Source organism: Oncorhynchus mykiss, chromosome 5 (genome assembly GCF_013265735.2).
Source record: "Oncorhynchus mykiss isolate Arlee chromosome 5, USDA_OmykA_1.1, whole genome shotgun sequence".
NCBI lineage: Eukaryota > Metazoa > Chordata > Actinopteri > Salmoniformes > Salmonidae > Oncorhynchus > Oncorhynchus mykiss.
In genome coordinates this window covers 100,388,436-100,409,719 of record NC_048569.1, presented here as the reverse complement: position 1 = coordinate 100,409,719, position 21,284 = coordinate 100,388,436, and the positions used below count along the sequence as shown (strand labels likewise).

General features: G+C 44.8%; 1 protein-coding gene across 1 annotated transcript in view; it reads left to right on the top strand.

Annotated features, from left to right (window-relative positions):
• Positions 1-21,284, top strand: part of LOC110523061 (retinoschisin-like) — a 53,045-nt gene that overhangs the window by 4,874 nt on the left and 26,887 nt on the right. The window contains exon 3 of the mRNA XM_036979024.1: positions 10,452-10,680. Within this exon, the coding sequence (XP_036834919.1) occupies positions 10,452-10,680 (229 nt within the window). The remainder of the gene's footprint in view (positions 1-10,451; positions 10,681-21,284) is intronic.

The window sequence follows — 21,284 nt, the reverse complement described above, 5'->3', positions numbered from 1 at the left end:
GTTAGAATGTAGTTACTCTGGTACATTGAGATGGGATTGGGCTGGTTAGAATCTAGTTACTTTAGTACATTGAGATGGGAATGGGCTGGTTAGATCTAGTTACTCTAGTGCATTGAGATGGTGCTGGTTATTGAGATGGGATTGAGCTGGTTAGAACTTTAGTTACTTTAGTGCAGTGATATTGGATTGGGGTGGTTAGAATTTAGTTACTCTGGTATATTGAGATGGGATTGGGCAGGTCAGAATCTTGCTACTCTAGTGCATTGAGATGGCGCTGGTTATTGAGATGGGATTGGGCTGGTTAGAACTCTAGTTACTCCAGTCCCTTGAGATATGCCTGGGCTGGTAATATACCCTAGTTACTTTGGTACAGTGAGATAGGATTGGGCTGGTTAGAATCTAATTACTCTTGTACATGGAGATGGGATTTGGCTGTTAGAACTCTCGTCCATTGAGATATGATTGGGCTTGTCAGAACTCTAGTTACTGTAGTACAGTGAGATTGGATTGGATTTTTTTGAATATATTTACTCTAATGCATTGAGATGGGATTGGGCTGGTTAGAATAAAGTTACTCTCACACATTTAATATGGGATCGGACTTTTTAGAATTTCGTTACTCTAATGCACATAGATGGGATTGGGCAGGATAGAATGTCGTTACTCTAGTACATTGATATGGGATTGGGATGGTTAAACTCTAATTACTTTAGTACTGTGAGATTGGATTGGGCTGGTCAGAACTCTCGGACATTGATATGGGATTGGGATGGTTAGAACTCTAGTTACTTTAGTACTGTGAGATTGGATTGGGCTGGTCAGAACTCTAGTTTCTCTAGTACACACAGACGTAATTGGGCTGGTTAGGACTCTAGTTACTTCAGTACATTGAGATGGGATTGGGTTTTTTATAATATAATTAATACACTGAGATGGGATTGACTGGTTAGAACTCTAGTTACTTTAGTACATGGAGATGGGATTGGGCTGTTTAGAACACTAGTTACTTTATTACGGTGAGATTGGATTGGGCTGGTCAGTACTTTAGTTACACTAATACATTGAGATGGGATTGGGCTGTTAGAACTCTAGTTTCTTTACTACACTGAGATGGAATTGGGATGGTTAGAACTCTAGTTACTGTAGTACATTGAGATGGGATTTGGTTGTTAAGAATTAATTTAGTCTATACAGCAAGATTGGATTGGGCTGGTTAGAACTCTAGTTTCTCTAGTACATTGAGATGGGTATTACGTTGGTTAGAACTCGAGGTACTTTAGTACTGTGAGTTGGGATTGGGATGTTATAACAAGTTATTTTTTTAGATGGTATTGGGCTGAATAAATCTCTAGTTACACTAGCACATTGAGATGGGATAGGGCTGGTTAGAACTCTAATTACTCTACTACATTGAGATTGGACTGAGCTGGTTAGAACTCTAGTTACTCTAGTATATTGATATGGAATTGGCTGGTTATTGAGATGTGATTGGGCTGGTTAACACTAGTTAATATTGTACATTGAGATGGGATTAGGATGGTTAGGACTAATGTAGTCTATTACAGCAAAATGGGATTGGGCTGGTTAGAACTATAGTTTCTCTAGTACAGTGAGATGGGATTGGGTTGGTTAGATCTCTAGTTACTTTAGTACATTGAGATGGGATTGGGCTGGTTAGAACTCTAGTTACTTTAGTAAAATGAGATTGGATTGGGCTGGTTAGAACTCTAGTTATTTCAGTACAGTGAAATGAGATTGGGCTGGTGAGAACCGAGTTACTCTTGTACAATGGGATTGGGTTGGTTAGAACTCTAGTCACTCTAGTACAATGAGATGGGATTGGGCTTTTTAGAATCTAATTAATCTAACACATTGAGATGGGATTGGGCTGGTTAGAATCTAGTTACACTAGTACAGTGAGATTGGATTGGGCTGGTCAAAACTCTAGTATCTCTAGTGCATTGTGATGGTGCTGGTTATTGAGATGGGATTGGGCTGGTTAAATTCTACTTACTCTAGTACGTAGAGATGGTATCGGGCAGGTATAGATTCTAGTTACTTTAGTACAGTGAGATTGGATTGGGCTGGTTAGAACTGAAGTTACTCTAGTGTACATTGAGAAGGGAATGGCTGGTTAGAACTCTATTTATTTTAGTACAGGGAGATGGGATTGGGCTGGTTGGAACTATAGTTACTCTAGTACATTGAGATGGGATTGGGATGGTTAGAACTTTAATTTCTCGACTACATTGAAATTGGATTGGGCAGGTTAGAACTCTAGTTACCGTAAAACAATGAGATGGGATTGGGCTGGTAAGAACTCTATATACTTTAGTAAAATGAAAGGGGAATGGGCTGGTTAGAGCTAATTTAGTGTAGTACAGCAAGATGGGATTGGGCTGGTTAGGACTATAGTTTCTCAAGTACTGTGAGATGGGATTGGGCTAGTTAGAACTCTAGTACAATGAGATGGGATTGGGATGGTTAGAACTCTTGTTACTCTAGTACATGGAGATTGGAATGGGCTGGTTAGAACTCTATATACTCTAGTATTGAGTTTGGATTGGCTTTATTTAGAGATGGGATTGGGCTGGTGAACGTTAGTTACTCTAGTACATCGAGATGGAATTGGGATGTTTATAATTGTAATGGTTTTCCTCCTCTTCGTCTGAAGAGGAGGTGTAGCATGGATCGGACCAAGATGCGGCGTGGTAAGTGTTCATGATTTTTATTTTAAAGACAAACTGAACACTAAAATTCAGAAACAATAAACGTAACGTGAATAACTAAAAGCGAAAACAGTACCGTGTGGTGAACAAACACAGACACGGAAACAAACACCCACCAACAAACAGTGAAACCCAAGCTACATAAATATGATTCTCAATCAGAGACAACTAATGACACCTGCCTCTGATTGAGAACCATACTAGGCCGAAACATAGAAATCCCAAAATCCCAAAATCATAGAAAAACAAACATGCCCACCCCAACTCATGCCCTGACCATACTAAATAACGACAAAACAAAGGAAATACATTTCAGAACGTGACAATAATCTAGTGACTCTAGTACATTGAGATAGGATTGGGCTGGTTAGATCTCTAGTTACTTTCGTAAAGTGAGATGGATATGGATGTGCTTTTTACTCTAATTACTCTACTGCATTGAGATTGGATTGGGCTGGGTAGAACTCTAATACATTAAAATGAGATTGGGCTTGTTAGAACTCTCGTTACTGTCGTACATGGAGATGGGATTGGGCTGGTTAGAACTCTCGTTACTGTCGTACATGGAGATGGGATTGGGCTGGTTAGAACTCTAGTTACTCTAGTACATGGAGATGGGATTGGGCTGGTTAGATCTCTTGTTACTGTCGTACATGGAGATGGGATTGGGCTGGTTAGAAATCTAGTTACTTTGGTACAGTGAGATGGGATTGGGCTGCTTAGAACTCTAGGTACTCTAGGTACATTGAGATGGGATCGGGCTGGTTAGAACTCTAGTAACACTAGTTTATTGAGATGGGTTTGGGGTGGTTAGAATCTAGTTACTCTAATATGGTGAGATGCGATTGGGCTGCTTAGAACTCTAGGTACTCTAGTACATTGAGAAGGGATTGGGCTGGTTAGAACTCTAGTAACACTAGTTTATTGAGATGGGTTTGGGGTGGTTAGAATCTAGTTACTATAATACAGTGAGATGGGATTGGGCTTGTTAAAATATAGTTTCTCTAATACAGTGAGATGGGATTAGGCTGGTTAGAACTCTAGTACCACTAGTATATTGACATGGGTTTGGGGCGGTTAGAATCTAGTTACTCTAATACATTGAGATGGGATTGGGCTGGTTAGAACTCTAGTTACTCTAGTACATTGAGATGGAATTGGACTTGTTAGAACTCTAGTTACTTTCATACATTGAGATGGGATTGGGCTGGTTTTAATCTAGTTACTCTAGTACATTTAGATGGGATTGGGCTGTTAGAACTCTAGTTACTCTAGTATATTGAGATAGGATTGTGATGGTTAGAATTGTAGTTACTTTAGTACAGTGAGATGGGATTGCGCTGGTCAGAACTCGAGTTACACAAGCACATTGAGATGGGATTGGGCTGGTTTGAATTCTAGTTACTCTAGTATATTGAGTTTGGATTGGCTGGAGATGGGATTGGGCTGGTTAACGCTAGTTACTCTACTACATTGAGATGGGTATGGCTGTTTATAATCTAGTGACTCTAGTACATTGAGATAGGATTGGGCTGGTTACATTTTTGGATTCCAAGATGGCATAGCAGTTCAGACGTCTTTTGTCTTGTCGTGTCCCGTATATATATATATATATTTACAACTTTTTTCACATACATTTTTATATATATTTTTTTACATTTTCCATAAACTCATCTTTAAAACACTCTCCTGCAACCCGCCTCACCAATTTATATTTATAAAAAAAGTATTATTTACCTCAAATCTGTAATCCTCCAAGAAGCTAGCCAGAAACTAGCCAGAAGCTAGCCAGGAGCTAGCTAGAAGCTAGCCAGAAGCTAATCCAGAAGCTAATCAGAAGCTAATCAGAAGCTAGTTAGTTTCTTTACTGGCTTGTCGTTAGTATTCAGCTAACCACAGTTTGTGGTCATCAGCTATCCTTTAGCTCGAAAATCTATCGCCAGTTTTGTACGGCGCAGCGCGGCTCGGAACAGAACATACCGGACCAATTTTTCTCTCCGTGTCCCTGGATTTCAACCGCTAACTGTGGACATTCATACCTGGATCTCACAGCTAGCTAGCTGCTATCCGTGTGACTATCGGCTTTCGTCGATTCTGGAGCAAACATCAATTATTCCGGAGCTAGCCAGCTGAAGAGTTCCATCAATTACTCCTGGGCTACAATCACCTATCCGGACCTGTTTTGCTGCCTACGCGGAGCCCCACTGGGCCTTCACAACTGGACTGCCGACGTTATCTACCCGAAGGAGTTGTCCGGCTGCTATCGGCTGCTATCTGAATAGACAATCGGACAATTTTATTTTTATTTTTTATTATTTTTTATTTTTTTTCTTCTTGGGCCTCTATAACTATATCTATTGTTTTTTTTTGTTGTTGTGTGATTTGGATTAATCCCCTCTACCACACGGAACCCCACTAATCTACTGACGGAACGCAAGAGGTGGCTAATAACAGACCTCCATCCTATGCTAGCTTGCTACCGATGGCCTGGCTAGCTGTCTAAATTGCCGTGACCCCCAACCAACCTCTCTACTCACTGGACCCTTTTGATCACTCGACTAAGCATGCCTCTCCTTAATGTCAATATGCCTTGTCCATTGCTGTTCTGGTTAGTGTTTATTGGTTTATTTCACTGTAGAGCCTCTAGTCCTGCTCACTATACCTTATCCAACCTATTAGTTCCACCACCCACACATGCAATGACATCTCCTGGTTTCAATGATGTTTCTAGAGACAATATCTCTCTCTTCATCACTCAATACCTAGGTTTACCTCCACTGTATTCACATCCTACCATACCTTTGTCTGTACATTATACCTTGATGCTATTTTATCGCCCCCAGAAACCTCCTTTTACTCTCTGTTCCAGACGTTCTAGACGACCAATTCTTATTGCTTTTAGCCGTACCCTTATTCTACTCCTCCTCTGTTCCTCTGGCGATGTAGAGGTGAATCCAGGCCCTGCAGTGCCTAGCTCCACTCCTATTCCCCAGACGCTCTCTTTTGACGACTTCTGTAACCGTAATAGCCTTGTTTTTTAAAATGTATTTTATTTAACCTTTATTTAACCAAGTAGGCTAGTTGAGAACAAGTTCTCATTTGCAACTGCGACATGGCCAAGATAAAGCATAGCAGTGTGAACAGACCACACAGAGTTACACATGGAGTAAAAAATTAACAAGTCAATAACACAGTAGAAAAAAGGAGAGTCTATATATATTGTGTACAAAAGGCATGAGGAGGTAGGCGAATAATTACAATTTTGCAGATTAACAATGGAGTGATAAATGATCAGATGGTCATGTACAGGTAGAGATATTGGTGTGCAAAAGAGCAGAAAAGTAAATAAATAAAAACAGTATGGGGATGAGGTAGGTAAAAATGGGTGGGCTATTTACCGATAGACTTTGTACAGCTGCAGCGATCGGTTAGCTGCTCAGATAGCAGATGTTTGAAGTTGGTGAGGGAGATAAAAGTCTCCAACTTCTTTACCTAGCATGGACTTGTAGATGACCTGGAGCCAGTGGGTCTGGCGACAAATATGAAGCGAGGGCCAGCCGACTAGAGCATACAGGTCGCAGTGGTGGGTGGTATAAGGTGCTTTAGTGACAAAACAGATGGCACTGTGATAAACTGCATCCAGTTTGCTGAGTAGAGTGTTGGAAGCAATTTTGTAGATGACATCGCCGAAGTCGAGAATCGGTAGGATAGTCAGTTTTACTAGGGTAAGTTTGGCGGCGTGAGTGAAGGAGGCTTTGTTGCGGAATAGAAAGCCGACTCTAGATTTGATTTTCGATTGGAGATGTTTGATATGAGTCTGGAAGGAGAGTTTACAGTCTAGCCAGACACCTAGGTACTTATAGATGTCCACATATTCAAGGTCGGAACCATCCAGGGTGGTGATGCTAGTCAGGCGATTCATGCATGTTAACATTAGAAGCCTCCTCCCTAAGTTTGTTCTATTCACTGCTTTAGCACACTCTGCCAACCCGGATGTTCTAGCTGTGTCTGAATCCTGGCTTAGGAAGACCACCAAAAAAAAAATCTGAAATTTGAATCCAAAACTACAACATTTTCAGACAAGATAGAACTGCCAAAGGGGGCGGTGTTGCAATGTACTGCAAAGATAGCCTGCAGAGTTCTGTCTTACTATCCAGGTCTCTACCCAAACAATTTGAACTTTTAAAAATCCACCTCTCTAAAAACAAGTCTCTCACCGTTGCCGCCTGCTATAGACCACCCTCTGCACCGAGCTGTGCTCTGGACACCATATGTGAACTGATTGCCCCCATCTATCTTCAGAGCTCGTGCTGCTAGGCGACCTAAACTGGAACATGCTTAACACCCCAGCCATCCTACAATCTAAACTTGATGCCCTCAATCTCACACAAATTATCAATGAACCTACCAGGTACCTCCCCAAAGCCTTAAACACGGGCACCCTCATAGATATCATCCTAACCAACTTGCCCTCTAAATACACCTCTGCTGTCTTCAACCAAGATCTCAGCGATCACTGCCTCATTGCCTGCATCCGTAATGGGTCAGCGGTCAAACGACCTCCACTCATCACTGTCAAACGCTCCCTGAAACACTTCAGCGAGCAGGCCTTTCTAATCGACCTGGCCGAGGTATCCTGGAAGGATATTGATCTCATCCCGTCAGTAGAGGATGCCTGGATATTTTTTTTAAATGCCTTCCTAACCATCTTAAATAAACATTCAAGAAATTTAGAACCAGGAACAGATATAGCCCTTGGTTCTCCCCAGACCTGACTGCCCTTAACCAACACAAAAACATCATATGGCGTTCTGCATTAGCATCGAACAGCCCCCGTGATATGCAGCGGTTCAGGGAAGCTAGAAACCATTATACACAGGCAGTTAGAAAAGCCAAGGCTAGTTTTTTCAAGCAGAAATTTGCTTCCTGCAACACTAACTCAAAAAAGTTCTGGGACACTGTAAAGTCCATGGAGAATAAGAACACCTCCTCCCAGCTGCCCACTGCACTGAAGATAGGAAACACTGTCACCACTGATAAATCCACCATAATTGAGAATTTCAATAAGCATTTTTCTACGGCTGGCCATGCTTTCCACCTGGCTACTCCTACCCCGGTCAACAGCACTGCACCCCCCACAGCAACTCGCCCAAGCCTTCCCCATTTCTCCTTCTCCCAAATCCGTTCAGCTGATGTTCTGAAAGAGCTGCAAAATCTGGACCCCTACAAATCAGCCGGGCTAGACAATCTGGACCCTTTCTTTCTAAAATGATCTGCCAAAATTGTTGCCACCCCTATTACTAGCCAGTTCAACCTCTCTTTCGTGTCGTCTGAGATTCCTAAAGATTGGAAAGCAGCTGCGGTCATCCCCCTCTTCAAAGGGGGGGACACTCTTGACCCAAACTGCTACAGACCTATATCTATCCTACCATGCCTTTCTAAGGTCTTCGAAAGCCAAGTCAACAAACAGATTACCGACCATTTTGAATCTCACCATACCTTCTCTGCTATGCAATCTGGTTTCAGAGCTGGTCATGGGTGCACCTCAGCCACATTCAAGGTCCTAAATGATATCTTAACCGCCATCGATAAGAAACATTACTGTGCAGCCGTATTCATTGATCTGGTCAAGGCTTTCGACTCTGTCAATCACCACATCCTCATCGGCAGACTCGACAGCCTTGGTTTCTCAAATGATTGCCTCGCCTGGTTCACCAACTACTTCTCTGATAGAGTTCAGTGTGTCAAATTGGAGGGTCTACTGTCCGGACCTCTGGCAGTCTCTATGGGGGTGCCACAGGGTTCAATTCTTGGACCGACTCTCTTCTCTGTATACATCAATGAGGTCGCTCTTGCTGCTGGTGAGTCTCTGATCCACCTCTACGCAGACGACACCATTCTGTATACTTCTGGCCCTTCTTTGGACACTGTGTTAACAACCCTCCAGGCAAGCTTCAATGCCATACAACTCTCCTTCCGTGGCCTCCAATTGCTCTTAAATACAAGTAAAACTAAATGCATGCTCTTCAACCGATCGCTACCTGCACCTGCCCGCCTGTCCAACATCACTACTCTGGCTCTGACTTAGAATACGTGGACAGCTACAAATACTTAGGTGTCTGGTTAGACTGTAAACTCTCCTTCCAGACCCATATCAAACATCTCCAATCCAAAGTTAAATCTAGAATTGGCTTCCTATTTCGCAACAAAGCATCCTTCACTCATGCTGCCAAACATACCCTTGTAAAACTGACCATCCTACCAATCCTCGACTTTGGCGATGTCATTTACAAAATAGCCTCCAATACCCTACTCAACCAAATTGGATGCAGTCTATCACAGTGCAATCCGTTTTGTCACCAAAGCCCCATACACTACCCACCATTGCGACCTGTACGCTCTCGTTGGCTGGCCCTCGCTTAATACTCGTCGTCAAACCCACTGGCTCCATGTCATCTACAAGACCCTGCTAGGTAAAGTCCCCCCTTATCTCAGCTCGCTGGTCACCATAGCATCTCCCACCTGTAGCACACGCTCCAGCAGGTATATCTCTCTAGTCACCCCCAAGACCAATTCTTTCTTTGGCCGCCTCTCCTTCCAGTTCTCTGCTGCCAACGACTGGAACAAACTACAAAAATCTCTGAAACTGGAAACACTTATCTCCCTCACTAGCTTTAAGCACCAACTGTCAGAGCAGCTCACAGATTACTGCACCTGTACATAGCCCATCTATAATTTAGCCCAAACAACTACCCCTACTGTATTTAATGTATTTATTTATTTTGCTCCTTTGCACCCCATTATTTTTATTTCTACTTTGCACATTCTTCCATTGCAAATCTACCATTCCAGTGTTTTACTTGCTATATTGTATTTACTTTGCCACCATGGCCTTTTTTTGGCATTTACCTCCCTTATCTCACCTCATTTGCTCACATCGTATATAGACTTGTTTATACTGTATTATTGACTGTATGTTTGTTTTACTCCATGTGTAACTCGTCGTTGTATGTGTGTCGTTGTATGTGTCGAACTGCTTTGCTTTATCTTGGCCAGGTCGCAATTGTAAATGAGAACTTGTTCTCAACTTGCCTACCTGGTTAAATAAAGGTGAAATAAAATAAATTTAAAAAATCTCTAGTTACTTTAGTAAAGTGAGATGGATATGGGGGTGCTTTTTACTGTAGTTACTCTACTGCATTGTGATTGGATTGGGCTGGTTAGAACTCTAGTTTTTATAGTACAGTGAGATAGGACTGGGCTGGTCAGAACTCTTGTTACTCGAGTACATTGAGATGGGATTGGGCTGGTTATTGAGATTGGATTGGGCTGGATATAATTTAGGTACACTAATACATTGAGATGGGATTGGGCTTGTTAGAATTCTAGTTACTCTAACACATTAAAATGGGATTTGGATGATTAGAACTCTAGGTACTCTACTACATTGAGTTGATTTGGGCTGGTTAGAACTCTAGTTGCTCTAGAACATTGAGATGGGATTGGGCTGGTTATTGAGCTGAGAGTGTGCTGGTTAAAACTTGTTATTCTAGTACATTGCGATTGGATTGGGCTGGTTAGAACTCTAGTTACTCTAGTACATTGCGATTGGATTGGGCTGGTTAAACTCTAGTTTCTCTGGTACAGTGTGTTTTGATTTGGTTGGTTTGAACGATAGTAGGCTAAAATAGGATTGTAACCATTTCTGGACCTGTATTCCAGGAGGAAGAGGAGGTCCAGGAGGAGCAGGAGGAGGAGGTGCAACCAGAAGAGGAGGTGCAGGAGGAGGAGCAGCAGCAGGAGGAAGAGGTCCTAGAAACATGGACAGGGACAGGGAAAGCCTGCACATGTGACTGTGAAGGGGGGGAGTCTGCGACAGGTACCCCCACTATGACATCACCTGTCCTGGCCACATCGCCTCCTCAGAGCCGCCCACTAGACTGCATGCCAGGTGAGGATAGGATTCCGCCCAGGTCACCTGACCTTGCGGTGGTGAACGACTCTATCTGTGGTCACCTACTGTACCTGTGGTCACCTAGCTATAGTCACCTACTGTACTTGTGGTCACCTAGCTATGGTCAACTACTGTACCTGTGGTCACCTAACTGTAGTCTCCTACTGTACCTGTGGTCACCTAACTGTAGTCTCCTACTGTACCTGTGGTCACCAAGCTATAGTCACCTAGCTATAGTCACATAGCTATAGTCACCTACTGTACCTGTGGTCACCTAGCTATGGTCACCTACTGTACCTGTGGTCACCTAACTGTAGTCTCCTACTGTACCTGTGGTCACCAAGCTATAGTCACCTAGCTATAGTCACATAGCTATAGTCACCTACTGTACCTGTGGTCACCTAGCTATAGTCTCCTACTGTACCTGTCGTCACCTAGCTATTGTAAATCAAATCCAATTTTATTTGTCACATACACATGGTTAGCAGATGTTAATGCGAGTGTAGCGAAATGCTTGTGCTTCTGGTTCCGACAATGCAGTACTATCCAACGAGTAATCTAACCTAACAATTTCACAACAATTACTTTATACACACAAGTGTAAAGGAATTAATAAGAATATGTACATAAACAAATATATATGAATGAGTGATGGTATAGAACGGCATAGGCAAGATACAGTGGATGGTATAGAGTACAGTATATACATATGAGATGAGTAATGTAGGGTATGTAAACATTATATGAAGTGGCATTGTTTAAAGTGACTAGTGATTCATTTATTACATACATTTTTTCATTATTAAAGTGGCTGTAGTTGAGTCAGTATGTTGGCAGCAGCAACTCAATGTTAGTGATGGCTGCTTAACAGTCTGATGGCCTTGAGAAGCTGTTTTTCAGTCTCTCTGTCCCTGCTTTGATGTACCTGTACTGACCTCGCCTTCTGGATGATAGCGGGGTGAACAGGCAGTGGCTCGGGTGGTTGTTTTCCTTGATTATCTTTTTGGCCTTCCTGTGACATCGGGTGCTGTAGGTGTCCTGGAGGGCAGGTAGTTTGCACCCGGTGATGCGTTGTGCAGACCTCACTACCCTCTGGAGAATCTTACTGTTATGGGCGGAGCAGTTGCCATACCAGGCGGTGATACAGCCCGACAGGATGCTCTCGATTGTGCATCTGTAAAAGTTTGTGAGTGTTTTTGGTGACAAGCCGAATTTCTTCAGCCTCCTGAGGCTGAAGAGGCGCTGCTGCTGCTACTGTCCCATCAATGTGGATAGGGGGCTGCTCCCTCTGCTGTTTCCTGAAGTCCACGATCATCTCCTTTGTTTTGTTGACGTTGAGTGTGAGGTTATTTTCCTGACACCACACTCCAAGGGCCCTCACCTCCTCCCTGTAGGCCGTCTCGTCGTTGTTGGTAATCAAGCCTACCACTGTAGTGTTGTCTGCAAACTTGATGATTGAGTTGGAGGCGTGCATGGCCACGCAGTCGTGGGTGAACAGGGAGTACAGGAGAGGGCTGAGAACGCACCCTTGTGGGGCCCCAGTGTTGAGGATCAGCAGGGTGGAGATGTTGTTACCTACCCTCACCACCTGGGTGCGGCCCGTCAGGAACTCCAGGACCCAGTTGCACAGGGCGGGGTCCAGACCCAGGGTCTCGAGCTTGATGACGAGTTTGGAGGGTACTATGGTGTTAAATGCTGAGTTGTAGTCGATGAACAGCATTCTCACATAGGTATTCCTCTTGTCCAGATGGGTTAGGGCAGTGTGATTGCGATTGCGTCGTCTGTGGACCTATTGGGGCGGTAAGCAAATTGGAGTGGGTCTAGGGTGTCCGGTAGGGTGGAGGTGATATGGTCCTTGACTAGTCTCTCAAAGCACTTCATGATGACAGAAGTGAGTGCTATGGGGCGGTAGTCATTTAGCTCAGTTACCTTAGCTTTCTTGGGAACATGAACATTGGTGGCCCTCTTGAAGCATGTGGGACAGCAGACTGGGATAAGGATTGATTGAATATGTCCGTAAACACACCAGCCAGCTGGTCTGCGCATGCTCTGAGGACGCGGCAGGGGATGCTGTCTGGACCTGCAGGCTTGCAAGGGTTGGCACGTTTAAACGTTTTGCTCATGTCGGCTGCAGTGAAGGAGAGTCCGCAGGTTTTGGTAGCGGGCTGTGTCAGTGGCACTGTATTGTCCTCAAAGCGAGCAAAGAAGTTGTTTCTGAGCCGTTGAATTGCGACTCTACTTTGTCTCTATACTGACGCTTAGCTTGTTTGATTGCCTTTTGGAGGGAATAGCTACACTGTTTGTATTCGGTCATGTTTCCGGTCACCTTGCCCTGATTAAAAGCAGTGTTTCGCACTTTCAGTTTTGCGCGAATGCTACCATCAGTTTCTGGTTTGGGAATGTTTTAATAGATGCTGTGGGTATGACATCGCCGATGCAGTTGCAAATAAACCCGCTCACCGACTCAGTGTATTCGTCAATGTTGTTGTTCGCCACAATGCGGAACATATCCCAGTCCAATCGAAGCAATCTTGAAGTGTGGAATCCGATTGGTTGGACCAGCGTTGAACAGACCTGAGTGCGGGAGCTTTCTGTTTTAGTTTCTGTCTATAGGCTGGAAGCAACAAAATGGAGTTGTGGTCAGCTTTTCAGAAAGGAGGGCTGGGGAGGGCCTTATATGCGTTGCGGAAGTTAGAATAGCAATGATCTAGGGTTTTGCCGGCCCTGGTTGCGCAATCGATATGCTGCTAGAATTTAGGAAGCCTTGTTTTCAGATTAGCCTTGTTAAAATCCCCAGCTACAATAAATACAGCCTCAGGATATGTGGTTTCCAGTTTACAGGTGAACAGAAGGACTTGAGTTCCTTTATGTTGTTATGATCACACCACGTCTCGTTAATCATAAGGCATACACCCCCGCCCTTCATCTTACCAGAAAGATGCTTGTTTCTGTCGGTGCGATGCGTGAAGAAACCAGCTGGCTGTACCGACTCCGATAGCATGTCTCGAGTGAGCCATGTTTCCGTAAAACAAAGAACGTTACAGTCTCTGATGTCTCTCTGGAAGGGTAGCCTTCCAGAGAGATGTGCCTGATCCTCTGTTTTGCCCGTGCACGATGTGCCCGTCTACGGAGCCTGACCAGAAGACCGCTCCGTCCACCCCTTCTACGGCGTCGTTGTTTTGGGTCGCCGGCTGGGATCTGATCCATTGTCCTGGGTGGGGGGCAAAACAGAGGATCCGCTTCGGGAAAGTCGTATTCCTGGTCGTAATGTTGGTGAGTTGACGTTGCTCTTATATCCAATAGTTACTCCCGACTGTATGTAATAAAACCTAAGATTACCTGGGGTAACAATGTAAGAAATAAAACTACATAATTTCATAGAAACGCGAAGAGAGGCGGCCATCTCTGTCGGTGCCGGAAGTAAACACCTACTGTACCTGTGGTCACCTAGCTATAGTGTAGCTATAGTCACCTACTGTACCTGTGGTCACCTAGCTATAGTCACCTACTGTACCTGTGGTCACCTAGCTAGAGTCTCCTACTGTACCTGTGGTCACCTACTGTACCTGTGGTCAACTAGCTATAGTCTCCTACTGTGCCTGTGGTCACTTACTGTACCTGTGGTCACCTAGCTATAGTCTAGCTATAGTCACCTACTGTACCTGTGGTCAACTAGCTAGAGTCTCCTACTATACCTGTGGTCACCTAGCTACAGTCTCCTACTGTATCTGTGGTCACCTAGATATTGGCTATTGACTATAGCTAGGTACAGTACCTGTGGTCACCTAGCTATGGTCACCGACTGTATCTGTGGTTACCTAGCTATAGTCACCTAGCTATAGTCACCTAGCTATAGTCTCCTACTGTATCTGTGGTCACCTAGCTATAGTCACCTAGCTATGGTCACCTGCTGTGTCTGTGGTCACCTAGCTATAGTCACCTAGCTATGGTCACCTGCTGTACCTGTGGTCACTTAGCTATAGTCACCTACTGTACCTGTGGTCACTTAGCTGGGTTAAGTTAGTACTATTGGGTTAGGGTTGGTACTATTGGGTTAGGTTTAGTACTGTTGTGTCGGCGTTAGTACTGTTGGGTTGGGGTTAGTACTGTTGGGTTAGGGTTGGTACTGTTGGGTTGAGGTTGGTACTGTTGGGTTGGGGTTAGTACTGTTGGGTTGGGGTTAGTACTGTTGGGTTAGTACTGTTGGGTTAGGGTTAGTATTGTTGGGTTGGGTTAGTACTGTTGGGTTGGGGTTAGTACTGTTGGGTTATGGTTAGTACTGTTGGGTTAAGGTTAGTACTGTTGGTTTAGGTTTAGTACTGTTGGGTTGGGGTTAGTACTGTTGGGTTGGGGTTAGTACTGTTGGGTTAGGATTAGGGTTAGTACTGTTGGGTTAGGGTTAGTACTGTTGGGTCGGGGTTAGTACTGTTGGGTTAGCTTTAGGGTTAGTACTGTTGGGTTAGGGTTAGTACTGTTGGGTTAGCTTTAGGGTTAGTACTGTTGGGTTAGGGCTAGTACTGTTGGGTTGGGATTAGTACTGTTGGGTTAGCTTTAGGGTTTGTACTGTTGGGTTAGCTTTAGGGTTAGTACTGTTGGGTTAGCTTTAGGGTTAGTACTGTTGGGTTAGCTTTAGGGTTAGTACTGTTGGGTTAGGTCTAACCTTAACCCTAACCCAGTGGCACCATTGTAAAGGTTGTCACACTCCCTGCTTAGCGAGTACTGCTTCCCCCTGATTCAACTCATATGGAGACTCAGGTCGACTACCTCGAAAACACAAGTGACCGCCCCCCTGAAGCACTTCAACCCATCATGCTAATAAAAAAGGCCTTCTTCAATTGCACAAGTCAACATGCCCTTGAGCAAGTCACTTAACCCTAGTTGCTCCTTTAAATCACTCTGGATAACTGTGTTTGCTAAATGACAAAAACAATCAAATAAATTACATTTTATTTTAAAACTTAATGCAATATTCATTCAACTCAGTTTCAAATCACGAAATACAAGTAAAATTGATGAATTCAATGATTCAATTTGTGCATCACAAATTCCAAAATATTACATTCAAATTCAATATCCTAATACAAATTCAAATACAATTTCTGTTGGCACTGAAATCGCTCCATAGGAGAGTCAGTTAGGAAGAGAAGAAAGAAGGAGAGATAGCATATGTTGGATGCCATTAGATGATCTCATTACTGTAGTGGCAATGTGATGAACAGATTACGTCCCTAAATAAGCCTGTCACTCAAAAGCCCTACTGCTCCCTGATACTGTGCCCAGGAGCACACGTGATGGAGGGCAGCCTGTGGACTTTGGAGCTGGCAACCATAGTTGATCCAGCATAGTGGATTAGAAGCTGCCTTTTACATAAACGGCTGGTGGGATGAAGCACCACTTTAGGGGACGACTGACCATCTGCTCCCAGCAGCCTCCCTCTCAGCCTCCCAGCATGGGGTCAGAAGAACTGGCAGCCTCCCTCTCAGCCTCCCAGCATGGGGTCAGAGAACCCAGCAGCCCCCTAGCATGGGGTCAGAGTCTGTCCTGGATGTTGAGCTCCCAGCAGCCTTCCTCTCAGCCTCCTAGCATGGGGTCAGAGCCTGTCCTGGATGTTGAGCTCCCAGCAGCCTCCCTCTCAGCCTCCAAGCATGGGGTCAGAGCACCCAGCAGCCTCTCTCTCAGCCTCCCAGCATGGGGTCAGAGCACCCAGCAGCCTCCCTCTCAGCCTCCCAGCATGGGGTCAGAGCACCCAGCCACCTCCCTCTCAGCCTCCCAGCATGGGATCAGAGCCTGTCCTGGATGTTGAGCTTCCAGCAGCCTCCCTCTCAGCCTCCCAGCATTGGGTCAGAACCCGTCTTGTATGTTGAGCCCCCAGCAGCCTCCCTTTCAGCCTCCCAGCATGGGGTCAGATCATGTACAGAATGTTGAGCTCCCAGCCACCTCCCTCTCAGCCTCCCAGCATGGGATCAGAGCCTGTCCTGGATGTTGAGCTTCCAGCAGCCTCCCTCTCAGCCTCCCAGCATTGGGTCAGAACCCGTCTTGTATGTTGAGCCCCCAGCAGCCTCCCTTTCAGCCTCCCAGCATGGGGTCAGATCATGTACAGAATGTTGAGCTCCCAGCCACCTCCCTCTCAGCCTCCCAGCATGGGGTCAGAGCCTGTCCTGGATGTTGAGCCCCCAGCAGCCTCCCTCTCAGCCTCAGAGCCTGTCCTGGATGTTGAGCTCCCAGTAGCCTCCCTCTCAGCCACCCAGCATGGGGTCAGAGCCTGTTTGTGTTCCCAGCTCCAACAGTGCAGTAATATTTAACTAAATGCTTGTGTTCCTAGCTCCAACAGTGCAGTAATATCTAACTAAATGCTTGTGTTCCTAGCTCCAACAGTGCAGTAATATCTAACTAAATGCTTGTGTTCCTAGCTCCAACAGTGCAATAGTATCTAACAATTCACAACAATACACACAAATCTAAAAGTAAAAGAATGGAATTAAGAAATATATAAATATTAGGATGAGCAATGTCAGAGTGGCATTGACTAAAATACTGTCGTGACGTTGTATTAGTTAATGTGACGACTGTTGCTCATCGAATGATTAAAGGTTTCTAATTGTGTGATTAAATGAATCAAGCAATTATTAACTCATTAACCTGGGGCACCATGGGAAAATTAGTTTTATTGAGTTTCTATTTCCCAAATTAACTCAAAGAATATCAGAATATCGATTTTACAACAGTCGCTAATTAATCAGTTTCCTCTACAGTCTCGTTCTGAACGTCGTATAATCTGGGAATCTGCACGGACCCGGGTCCCACCAATGAGTTCGGACCCGGGTCTCACCAATCTTAGTTGAGTATTTATTTACTAGAAAGCTAAAATGATGATAAAATATACACATACACAAAAACAGTCTAGGCTATTGATTAGAACTTAGTATAACGGGCCAACACACTAAGGCGCGTGTTACCCAAAATGGGGATTTAAAAGAGAGAGAAAAAGAGAAAGTACACGAGAGAAATATACATTTGGGTGCAAATGTCAGCTATGCTTATTTTAACCCTTGCCCCAAACTGCCGCTCTTATGGGTCAGAATATAATGATGTAATTACGTGTGGGAGGTCTCAGATGGGAAGCTCCTCGTGGACCGTTTAGGCTTCTCAATGATGCACTTCTCCAGCGCAACTCTCTGGTTGTCCTCACGATGTCAGGGTCCTTTTGGCTTAGTGGTCTGTTCCCTCGCCCTTGTTCTGGAAGGGGTCTTCTGAGGACAGACAGCTCTGTAGCTCAGAGCTCACAGCGTAGGAATGAAACAGTGTAGATACCACGATTCGATGGAGAGTGGAGGCTAGGTGGTCCAGCTTGAATTCACCCGCTTAGACACAACTACTCATCCGTAGCTTGGGTAGAAAAAACCTTGTGTTGCGTTTCGGGTTCGTTGACTTTTTAGACCATGGCTGCAGCTTGGGTCACTTAGTCTATGTTAATTCTTAACTCACATGTCTTATACCCTCGGGTCAGAAGTGGGAGTAACTGGGCGTACCAAGTTAAGAGGCAATGTCTAGATTTTACTCAAATCCAATTTTAGACAACTAACTTCACATTTCATCTTTACCAAAACATTCTCTTTGATTTGGACATTTTCCACACAACGTACAATGTATAAATATCAAGCATATGCTAGGAAAACTCTTAAAGTTACAATGTTTTCGTAATAATGTCATCTATTAACCTTTAATAACAAAACAAAAATGACATACATTTTCATATTCCATCTATCGTCATGACCACCATTGTGGCTGACGGAAACCATTGTTCCAAAGTCCCTTTATTTCATGTTTAATGTTCTGAGGCTGGTTCTCCATAGTGAGAAGACAAAGGAATGTTGTCTGTGGCCTAAGATTTACCATGGGCGTGAGGGGTCATAAAACCCCCACATCTTCAGACCCCTAGATCTCTCCTCCTCTGTTGGGGGTGAGAGATAATCTGTAAGGTTGTGGTCTCCTGTAACCTGACCTGATCAAGACAGTCATGACAATACAGTAGAATAGAATACAGTATATACATATGAGATGAGTAAAGCAGTATGTAAACATTATTAAAGTGACCAGTGATTCCACGTTTATGTATATAGGACAGCAGCATTTAAGTTGCAGGGTTGAGTAACCGGGTGGTACCCTGATAGTGATGGCTATTTAACAGTCTGATTGTAACGCGGGGCGAAGCAAGTGAACCCAAGTGCAGACTCAGACGGGGAGACAGGGATAAGGTAACTAAGGTATTTATTGAAAAGCGGGGGGAGATGGGGTGCAGGCCAGGGGGAGCTGGGGCGGGCAGCAGGGAACCAGGAACTGGGGCTGAGGCTGGGGCAAGTGGAGAAAGGGCAGGCTAAGCAGGTCCGGAGCGGAATCCAATGAAGCAGTAGAGCAGGGTTCCAGGGCAGAGAAGCAGGATTGACGTAACGAGGTATTGGACACAGGAACCAGTCAGAGCGGACAGAACTGTAGAAGAGAGAAAAGCAGCGTAGGGCTAGGGAAAAACAGGCACAACAAGATAACAAGATCTATGCGGGAACAAACAGCTGACTGAACAGGGGCTACGAACTGGCAGCGTGGAAGTGGCAGGGTTGAGTATTTGTAGATGCTTTGATTATGGAACAGGTTGCAACTGCCACCACTCACACAATCAAATCAAATCAAATGTATTTATATAGCCCTTCGTACATCAGCTGATATCTCAAAGTGCTGTACAGAAACCCAGCCTAAAACCCCAAACAGCAAGCAATGCAGGTGTAGAAGCACGGTGGCTAGGAAAAACTCCCTAGAAAGGCCAAAACCTAGGAAGAAACCTAGAGAGGAACCAGGCTATGTGGGGTGGCCAGTCCTCTTCTGGCTGTGCCGGGTGGAGATTATAACAGAACATGGCCAAGATGTTCAAATGTTCATAAATGACCAGCATGGTCGAATAATAATAAGGCAGAACAGTTGAAACTGGAGCAGCAGCACGGTCAGGTGGACTGGGGACAGCAAGGAGTCATCATGTCAGGTAGTCCTGGGGCATGGTCCTAGGGCTCAGGTCAGTTGAAACTGGAGCAGCAGCACGGCCAGGTGGACTGGGGACAGCAAGGAGTCATCATGTCAGGTAGTCCTGGGGCATGGTCCTAGGGCTCAGGTCCTCCGAGAGAGAGAAAGAAAGAGAGAAGGAGAGAATTAGAGAACGCACACTTAGATTCACACAGGACACCGAATAGGACAGGAGAAGTACTCCAGATATAACAAACTGACCCTAGCCCCCCCGACACATAAACTACTGCAGCATAAATACTGGAGGCTGAGACAGGAGGGGTCAGGAGACACTGTGGCCCCATCCGAGGACACCCCCGGACAGGGCCAAACAGGAAGGATATAACCCCACCCACTTTGCCAAAGCACAGCCCCCACACCACTAGAGGGATATCTTCAACCGCCAACTTACCATCCTGAGACAAGGCTGAGTATAGCCCGCAAAGACCTCCGCCACGGCACAACCCAAGGGGGGGGGGGGCAACCCAGACAGGATGACCACATCAGTGAATCAACCCACTCAGGTGACGCACCCCCTCCAGGGACGGCATGAGAGAGCCCCAGTAAGCCAGTGACTCAGCCCCTGTAATAGGGTTAGAGGCACAGAATCCCAGTGGAAAGAGGGGAACCGGCCAGGCAGAGACAGCAAGGGTGGTTCGTTGCTCCAGAGCCTTTTTCGTTCACCTTCCCACTCCTGGGCCAGACTACACTCAATCATATGACCCACTGAAGAGATGAGTCTTCAGTAAAGACTTAAAGGTTGAGACCGAGTTTGCGTCTCTGACATGGGTAGGCAGACCGTTCCATAAAAATGGAGCTCTATAGGAGAAAGCCCTGCCTCCAGCTGTTTGCTTAGAAATTCTAGGGACAATTAGGAGGCCTGCGTCTTGTGACCGTAGCGTACGTGTAGGTATGTACGGCAGGACCAAATCAGAGAGATAGGTAGGAGCAAGCCCATGTAATGCTTTGTAGGTTAGCAGTAAAACCTTGAAATCAGCCCTTGCTTTGACAGGAAGTCAGTGTAGACAGGCTAACACTGGAGTAATATGATACATTTTTTAGGTTCTAGTCAGGACTCTAGCAGCTGTATTTAGCACTAACTGAAGTTTATTTAGTGCTTTATCCGGGTAGCCGGAAAGTAGAGCATTGCAGTAGTCTAACCTAGAAGTGACAAAAGCATGGATTAATTTTTCTGCATCATTTTTGGACAGAAAGTTTCTGAGTTTTGCAATGTTACGTAGATGGAAAAAAGCTGTCCTTGAAATGGTCTTGATATGTTCTTCAAAAGAGAGATCAGGGTCCAGAGTAACGCCAAGGTCCTTCACAGTTTTATTTGAGACGACTGTACAACCATTAAGATTAATTGTCAGATTCAACAGAAGATCTCTTTGTTTCTTGGGACCTAGAACAAGCATCTCTGTTTTGTTCGAGTTTAAAAGTAGAAAGTTTGTAGCCATTCACTTCCTTATGTCTGAAACACATGCTTCTAGCGAGGGCAATTTTGGGGCTTCACCATGTTTCATTGAAATGTACAGCTGTGTGTCATCCGCATA